The sequence below is a fragment of the Saimiri boliviensis genome, chromosome Y (genome assembly GCF_048565385.1).
Source record: "Saimiri boliviensis isolate mSaiBol1 chromosome Y, mSaiBol1.pri, whole genome shotgun sequence".
In the NCBI taxonomy this organism is placed as follows: Eukaryota; Metazoa; Chordata; class Mammalia; order Primates; family Cebidae; genus Saimiri; species Saimiri boliviensis.
The window spans coordinates 2,494,748-2,504,026 of NC_133471.1; the positions used below are offsets into that span (position 1 = coordinate 2,494,748).

The 9,279-nt window shown below is 37.6% G+C and overlaps 1 protein-coding gene across 1 annotated transcript; it reads right to left on the minus strand.

The window, feature by feature from the left end:
- Window positions 1-7,322: 7,322 nt before the first annotated feature.
- Window positions 7,323-9,064, minus strand: LOC141583040 (testis-specific chromodomain protein Y 1-like). The gene has a single exon (XM_074392457.1). The coding sequence runs from the start codon at window positions 8,943-8,945 to the stop codon at window positions 7,323-7,325; it is 1,623 nt and encodes a 540-aa protein (XP_074248558.1). The 5' UTR covers window positions 8,946-9,064.
- Window positions 9,065-9,279: the final 215 nt, after the last annotated feature.

Sequence of the window (9,279 nt, forward strand, 5' to 3'; positions counted from 1 at the left end):
ATATATACATATATATTATAAATATAATATAATATTACATATATATTAGAGTGTTCATAACAGAATTTTGTTTAAAAGGATAAAACAAACAAGTAAACTAACAAAAAACTTAAACTGAGTCTCATGTAGCCAGGTATAGCAAACATAAATATAGCTACAGCTCTCCAGGCTATGTCAGCAACTGCTGCTCTTACTTCCTTGTCTGCTTATAATACCTAATCTCTAACAACCTAAATTGTTTCTTATTGCCTAAAGACTGTCTATCTTCAAAGTGTAATGCAAATTAAATCATGCATTAAATTGCTTTTCTTCTAAGGATACTTAAATCAACCCTGGGTAGAATCCTAGCTGCTGTAGCCTACATAACACCCCCTCAAACAGAAAGTAGCCTGAAACATTCATTGACTCATCTCCATAAAAGCTTTCCTAAATTTCTTTTGTTTTGATGTGATGACTAGCTTCTCTGCAAGGTGTGGGGGTTTGGCAGGGGGAACAGTATTGGAACAGAGGCAACAACATGTTGCCTGCAGGCAAAGGAAAATTGCCGAAGTGTTTCCTGGTATGTCTTTCTTCTGAGTCTGGTGAGAATGGCAGCCACTTTATTGGGTTTTAAAAATTAAAGAAAAGGAAAAATAAAACTTTGATGCAACAAGTCTCAGAAACGAATGTAAATAATTTGGAGTGTACTTCTACTCAGTTTTTTTTTTTTTTTTTTTTTTTTTTTTAACTATTTTCTAGTCCGTGCACCAAAACATGTGTTGCCACCTCCCAATGCACCACGGTATATCAGTCTCTCACTGTGTAGTGTCACACAGATTTCTATTAAATCTAAAGACCAAGGACATTAAAAGTCATGAATGCCAAAGGTGAGATTTAAACTAACTTTTTATGCATTAACTGCAAGCGTGGATGAATGAGTTGCCCACTGTGAGAAAGAATTTGATGTTTCTGTGGACTGGAAACAGAGCAAACATATTAACTAATTTTGAAGACAGGACCACTCAACTTTTCCCAGAACCAAATAGGAACTAAAATGATGACTCATAAATGACTCAGCTTGGCTTAGGAACATGGCCTTAAACCAATCAATAGCTCAGAGAAAGTGTAACTAAGAACCTTGGTCTGAGACCAGACGTTAATGTGATCATTTATAAAAGCTCAGCTCAAAGTTTAAAGCACGTTCAGTAACATAAAATATTCCTTGTATCATATGTACCTTTAAAAGAAACAGGAGATGCTATTTCCTGAAAGCCCACCGGTTATACAAAGGACATTGCATCTTAAGGGAAAACTTCTTTTTTGTTTTTGTTTTTGTTTTTCATAGCTGTGACCATGTCTTAGACATGCAAAAAATGTTGGGACTGTTTCTTTGTCTGAGTGTACCACAAGTTACTGTAGACTGTTTCCATTTGTGCCTACAACTTGATTTTTCAGGCTTTCTCTGCTTAGAGGAATTTTACCAAGGATATATCATAACCATGTAGTTTCGTATTTCAATACTATTAAACAGATATTTTCTGATGTTAGAAGGACAAATTGGTTGTGGTGCCCTATTTGCAAGATTTCTTTGTTCTGTGAAACATCCCCAACTTGTGTAAATATTGTAAAATTGTGCATGTCTTCAAAGCACTCATAACAGAAAAGCCCAAAGGGGGGGAAAAAAAAAATCTCCAAAGTCCAAAAAAGATTCCCCTGGAAACTCTGAAAAATCATTTTGTTGTTGTTGTTGCTGCCACAGCTTTTCTCATTTTCTTTATTTAGACAATTTTCTAGTCACATCACTATCAACTTTTTCAGTTTTAATACCCAACCCCAGAAGTCCACTGTCACTTGCTATAGGAAATATCCAATGAATAAGGTGCCAGTGAAGTGCAGGTTTCTTTTTCATTACAGTAGCCTAAACAAATAAACACCCAGTCAAATTTTCAAATACCCTCAAAAATATATGGAACCTTTCTTATAGATAGGCCATTTGCCCTATTGTCCATGTTGGAGTGCAATGGTGCCATCTTGGTTCATTGCAACTTTCCCTTCCCTAGTTCACATAGTTCTCCTGTCTCATCTCATAAGTAGCTGGGATTAGAAGCACACATCACCACACCCAGCTAATTTTTAAATTTTTAGTAAACACAAGGTTTCACTATGTTGGCCAGACTTGTCTTGGACTCCTGACCTTATGTTTTACCTGCCTCAGCCTTGCAAAGTGTTTGGTCTTACATGGGAAGATCCCGTGTTACTCCTAAGGTAAATTCTACCTGCTTCTGAGAAACAACCCCACAGGCAACAGAGATTCAGGAACAAACTACAAGTCTTCTATAGACATTTATAAAAGTGTTAAAGCACTCAATAAAATGAGCAAAGAACAGACAAGATTCTGAATTCCAGTCGCAAGAAAGAGACTTTTAAAAATCATATTTTGAGCATTAGTAATTCCATAGATTAGAAACAAGAAAAGAAATTTTTGATGTGCATATTTAAAGGTTGATGAAGAACCAGAAGCACAAACCTCTTAATGACGCTAAACTACTCCTATTGAATAAGACAGCAGAGAAAAAATTCTTGGCCTTTATGATAAGGCAAAAAGAGACATTCATAAAACACATAGTTGTATATCCTTATTCAATTAATACATGGATGATCTTAAAAGACTATTTATTACTCAGGCAGCTCCTGATACCAGAAGATAACTACAAAAGCAGACTCTATAATTGTACAGTACCTTGGAAAACCTCCTGGGGATAGCCTTCTTTGTCTTTAATGATAGGACCCAGGAAAAGCCTAGGCAAAAAGAGAGGAACAAAAGAAAGGCAAAGACACTAGTGACCCAATTATGCAATATGTTTGAGATGCATGTGTGAATTTCTACCAGTGAGATAAATCAAAGCACCTTAGGAAGAATGGCTAAGGCAAAAAAAGGAAGCCATGTTGACTTTTCTAAACCTATGTTGGTGACCACTACGTGGTGGACAGCCCCCAGGAGTGTGCATCACAACATGGGACCAGTTTCCCAGACGATACCACAAGACCAATAGATTCCAGAGCTCAATTCCTAGATTTCAATTATTGTTGTCTCATTAATGCACCACAGTGTAGCAATCTCTCACTGTGAGATATCACACAGAGTTCTTCGTCTCACGGCCAGAAAAATTACAGAGGATGAATGCAAATATGATTAAACAAAAGTTTTATAAGTAAAAAGCTCTATACTTTTTAGATGGGATGTGAGTAGTTTGCCTACTACGAGGTTGGATTTCAGAGTTTCTAAAGTCAGGGGAGAAAAGAAATATTGTTAGTGGTCTTGGATCAAGTATTACTCAACTTGACCCTGAACCTTGAACTGGTATTCACCAGGAACTGAAGTGATAATTCATTCATGTGACTTAACTTAGCCTTAGGCCTTGGTCCTGGACCAAGCACTCACTGAAGTGAAAGCTTGGTCTGGGACCAATCACAGGCTGAAGAGATGGATCATGTTCAGGATAATTAAGGAGATTGGATGCAAAATTCAAGTAAGAAAATAGTTTAATAACCAAAAATAAAGAGAAAGCTCTTCAGTGAAAATACGGAGCTCATGGGAGATTTAACTCTAAGGCTGGGGCTGCTGTGTCTACAAACTGGAAAAAAAAAGAATATTCTGAGTTGTCTGTTAGCTCTCTTAAAGAAAGCACTATTAAAGATGTGGCCTACTTTATGGGCTGAAGTAAAAGCTTTGTCTGGGACATTGAGCCAGGATCTGTGTACCTGTGGATATGCTTTAGCCAAAATGACAAAGGCATTTTTACTTTGTTCTTGTTTTGTTACTGCAGCTGTGGACATGTCTTTAGTCTGTCCTCCTCTACTACTTCCTTTATCAATGTCTGCAGCCTAATTTTTCAGATTGTTCCTCTGCTTAAAGTAATTGTACCCAACATCCGTCCAACTTCTTGTTTTTTCCCCTCACCTTCATGAAGGTAATTTTTCTCTTTCACCTTCATGGAGGTAATTTTATGTATTTTGTACATGTAACAAAGTTCGCATTAGAAAATTTTCTGTGAAGTCTTGTACTTGTATCACATCATCAATCAAGTTTTACATTAGAGTAAGTACAATTTTTCTATTAGCAATGTTTGATCTGTACCTTTTTCTTTTAAAACAAATAATTTTTAAAAAGAAAATAAATTGTTTGAATTCTTAGACTAATTGTTATAATTCAACCATTGAACACTGGTTCTAGGGTTTTCTTTTTAGTGCTGTGAGTTTGCTAAATATGTTTACTGTTTGTCTCTGTTTTCTGGTATAGAATTCCTAAAATCTTTGGAATCTCTAAAATATTTTCTTTTGATATGCTAAAGGTGCTGGACAGCTTTAGGTTGAGGCTTTTCAATGAGAAGACAAAGGCATAAAGTAGAGTGTAGGGATTCTCAGCTTCACTCTGTGACTGAGAAAGGTGCAGCCAGGACTGTGCATTCTGTGAAGCTGATGGGAACTAAGAATAGGTAGAAGTCACACCCACATTCAAGTTAAATTAGAAGAAACCTCATCTACTAAGAAGCCGTTGCAGCTGCCTAGCCACAGGTGCAGACACAGGCATCCCTTTGCTTTCCAGAGCCTGGGAAGCTATCCTTCCCTAAAAAGCTCTGAAGTATCTGCTTCCATTAGCCTGAATCCCATCAGCTCTCATGGCACCTCTGTGAAAATAAAACAAGTTTTTGGCTGAGCCCAGCTATCATGGCCTGGCCATGTGTGATTACTCTTAAGGTGGTACTGACACAATGGCCTCTGCCACCAAGAAAAAGAAAAGGAAAAGAAAAGAAAAATAAAGCCTTCACATTGTGAACTGTAACAGAAGTCACTGGAGACCATGGTGAAAACTTTTGTCTCTTTCTTTCTCCAATCATGACCACTCATGTAGCAATCAGCAAATTCCTTCTGCCCTTTGAAGTCCATATGAGCTCCAGTCTAGGGCTAATTATGGAATTATATATGCCTGCAAAGTGAAGCTACCAACTGTGAGTCTCCTCTCCACTAAGAGTTACACACTTATTGGGGTTACATACCTATAATTGGATAGCTGTTCTCTCCAGTAAGGTCTGCAGAATCATCTTAGCAAAATTCCTGCAGAAAGAAGCTACCCACTCTGCATGTCCTCTTTGCTCAGAACTGCAGAGATGTCAGCACAACCTGTCTGCACATTAGAACTCTTCATTCAGGGTTTCCATTTAACCAAGTGTGGCACAGAGACAACTATGTCTTGCTTGTGAAAAGGCTCTTCCAACTTTGGGAGTCCTGAAACTGTACTGTCACTCAATAAGGCACCTATTTATTTATTTATTTATTATTCTACAATTTTTCAGTTAACTCATTTTTTTTTCTGTAAATGGGATAATAAACAGGATTCACTGAATAATAGCAGTGAAAGTTTAGTAACACAAAAGGTTGGAACACATAATACCCCATTTGCCAGATTGCTGCTTACCAAGAAAAAAAAAAAAAAAAAAAAGACAGAAGAGGTTTGGTTTCTAAAAGAGACCAGACGTAAATCTTTCTCAAGCCAGGAATGTAATACCATTTTTGTGGCTGTGCAGTTTCTGGTTGCTTTGTTCAGTGACTGCGAGAAAATAGCTTGTGAAATGCCTCATTCAGCCAAAGACTTGCAGCAAGTTGTCACCTGTACCGGCACCTTGACTTGATCACCTCATCAGAGCAAGTGTGACTAGCTATGTGCAATGGCTGGACACAATTGTCACTCACTCATGCACCTCTCTTTATTCTGTGGCAGGCTTATCCATAGCAGAAATGGAATTTGAGTACTTAGTTTCAGCTTAGTGCAGGCTAGAAGATGGGTGGGCAAAATTAGTCCAGTAGGCTCAACAGAAACTTAGGCAAAGGTGACATTATCTACAGATATTTTTGGCTGGTGAATCAACACTGTAGATACACTGTGACAAAAGTCATGTTATCAGTGGCCAGTGAATTACTTACTCATGCCTATGTAACGGAGCCTCCAGAAAAACCCATTAGGACAGGATTTAGAGAGCTTCTGGATAGCTTAGCATGTAGCATGTTCTAGAAAATTATGTGCAGATAAAAGCAGAAACGAATAATTTTAAATTTCAGATATAGTGTAGGTGTCTTTTCTTTGTTTGGAAAAAAGTTTCTGCCTTTAAAAATGTGTCCATTCCAGGTGTGGCAGCTCATACCTGTAATCCCAGCACTTTGGTGGGCCAAGGCAAGCAAATCACAAGGTCAGTAGTTCAAGACAAGCCTGGCCAACATAATGCAACCCTCACTCTCCTAAAAAAAAAAAAAAAAAAAAAAAAAAAAAAAAAAAAAAATTAGCTAAAGCTAGAGTAGTGGCAGGCCCTGTTATCCTAGTTACTCAGGAGGCTGAAGGAGAAGAATTGCTAAATCTGGGAGGCAAAAGTTGTGGTGAGCTAAGATCACCACTGCAATCCAGTCCAGATGACAACATGAGACTCTGTGTCAAAAAAAAAAAAAAATTATATATATATATATATATATATATATATATATATATATATATTCCAGAATTTTAATCTACTATGTGAAACATACTCTAAATTAAGTTAAAACTACACATCATAAAACTTGGATATTTCTACCTAATGAATTCATGATTCACTAATAGTATGCAGCAAATTTTACTTTAGAGAAGTAAAGGTTTATTTATGTTAAGTGGGTAACAACGAAACATGTATAAAAATTAATTATTTCAGCATAAATTGTAACCACATGTTCAGTTTGGAAGAATAATCATGAGTAAAATATATATTGGAAATCATTATTCTGAAATACAAGTTCCTTTAATTTAGAATTGTGTGTCTCTGAGGTGTTTGTGCCACTATAAAGTCAGAGGCACCAACTCAGGTTATCTGGGGTAGGGAAGCAGAGACTGACACTTACCTCAATTGACTCTGCATTCTAGAATGTAAAAATAAGGAAAACAAACATTATCAAAAATTTTTCTGTTACTTGAATCTAATAGAGCACCATTCTCATCTGATTTATATCATCTCATTGATAAAAATTAGAGCTTGAAAGAACAATTTAGTGCTCACTAGTCTGCTTTTAACTTTGGGCTTCTGTGTACATAAAATAAGAATATTTGAGCAAATCATTTGTTTTATTATTTATTTTAAATTTACAGTGTTTAACAATTTCTTGATAATATTAAATAAAAAGTTTAGATGTTTTCAATTCTCTCTACGAGCCTTAGCTATCATTGAAATTATTTGGGGCTATGAAAATGAATTAGGACATCTTCAGCTAATTATATATTCTGCTAAGTTCAGTTCTTGTGTCCTAAGCAGACAGACTGGTAATTACAATTCATCAATTTTTGTTTGAACATACTTTAACATGGATTCTATCCCATCTGCTGAGCTCCAGATTTTTTTCAGCATTTCACACTCTCTCTCATTGGCCTGTTCCAACTCCTTCTTAATATTACAGCAAACAAGGGTCTTACATTTCTCCAGTATAACAGGATTACAGGAAGCAAGCCTCTTAATTTGAATCATAACCTCTTGGGTGAAAGTTGCAGTCAAGAACACCTGAGAGACCAGGCCTTTGGCACATGCCTCCCGTGCTGTCAGCTTTCGCCCACCAATCAACATTTCATTGGCAGATGCTTCACCCATGATCCTTGGAAATGTAACAGTAGCACAGCCATCTGGACTCTGTCCAAAGGTCATATACGGGGTTTGAAACCAAGCCTTTTCATTAGCCCAAACCAAGTCACAAAGAGGTAGTATGGATGCACCTAGTCCAATGGCTGGACCATTGACTGATACAACAATAAGTTTTTTAAAATGAATAAAATGGTTCACAAAGTTCTTAATTGTGTCCACAATTTCAGTGCTCATTCTGTTTCTGTCATTCCGTAAATGCTTCGCAATGTACCCAAAATCAAGACCACAGCAGAAGACACTGCCAGCTGCGCTGAACAACACAAGCTTGCTGTCATCCACAGCAGCCGTTTCCAGAGCATTTATGATTTCTTTAATGACTTCTGTATTGAGGGCATTTTTCTCTGTTGATATAGTAGATAGCAATATCTGGGTGAATCCATGGTCTTTCTTGACAACAATGTCTTTGTATCTGTTGGCACTTTCTTTTAGCCTGATGGTGAAATACATCCTCTTGATAAAAGGCTGGTCTTTTCTATCATCAATAATCTCTCTTTTTCCACCTCTCACTCTTGAAACAGACGTATGCATGTTTGTTGTTCCATTGGCTGCTGAAGGGTCCATTAATACCACTATACTTTCTTTCTTATCTGACTCTGTGGCCATGGAAGCAGTAACTGAGTCAGACATCTGAGACATGAGTGGTTGTGTCTGGGTCCTGTTTTCTATTCTAGCCTCTTGTGTGTCAGAATCTGATGAAATTCTGATCGGTTTCTCTGCTGCCACCTTGAATGCCACCTTGTCCTCCTGAACTGGTGCAACAGGATCTAGTTTCTCAGGTTTCAGAAAAGACCTAACTGTGTCCTGGTCATTAACTGGACTATTAGGTACAAGTGTCTTGATAGTTGAATTTTTCTGTTTCGAATTTTTGGAGTGAGGGAGAAGTGAAGCTGTGTTTTCTCTAATGTTCTGTCTGGCAGCAAACAAGTTGTTGTTTTTGGATTTGTGGTGTTTGCCAGTCAATGGCATTTTAGGAGAGTTCTTAGAAAAGCTATATGTGGAAGTTCTGGAAGCTCGTTTCCTTACATTGTTTGAAGAAATTCCACCTGTTCTGGTCCATGTCCATTTTGACTGTTTTTCAGTCTGTCGTCTGATAAAGTCACAAATACATTCTCTACAGTTTGTGAGGTTCTGCTCTGGTTCCCAAGTGTCATCCTGTTTGTCATAACCTTTCCACCGAACCAAATACTCTGTCTTCCCTTTTTGGTTTTGTCTTTTGTCAACAATAGCTTCCACCTCAAACTCCTGGGAAGCCATGAAGAAATAGACAGAATTGGGCAGTTGCTGTGCCTACCTTTTTTCAGTTGGGTCTCATCATAGCCACATCTTTCTGCCTTCAGTGCTTCACCAGGTGCTAGGTATGGATGAGTCTCTTCCACTTCGTGGCCAAAGTTGTGTGAAGAAGCAGTCAGAGAGCCTTACCCTCTTACATCTACTCTGTGGTGGGACAGATTGGACTTGGTCTTATGATGCCAAGATAGCTTGCTAGGTAGCTTCAGGTAAGATTAGCTAAATCCACAGCTCCTACTCTTACAGAGTGCTCAAAGCTTTCTACCTGCCTGTTACTCTCTTTTGTCGTTGCCATGACAAT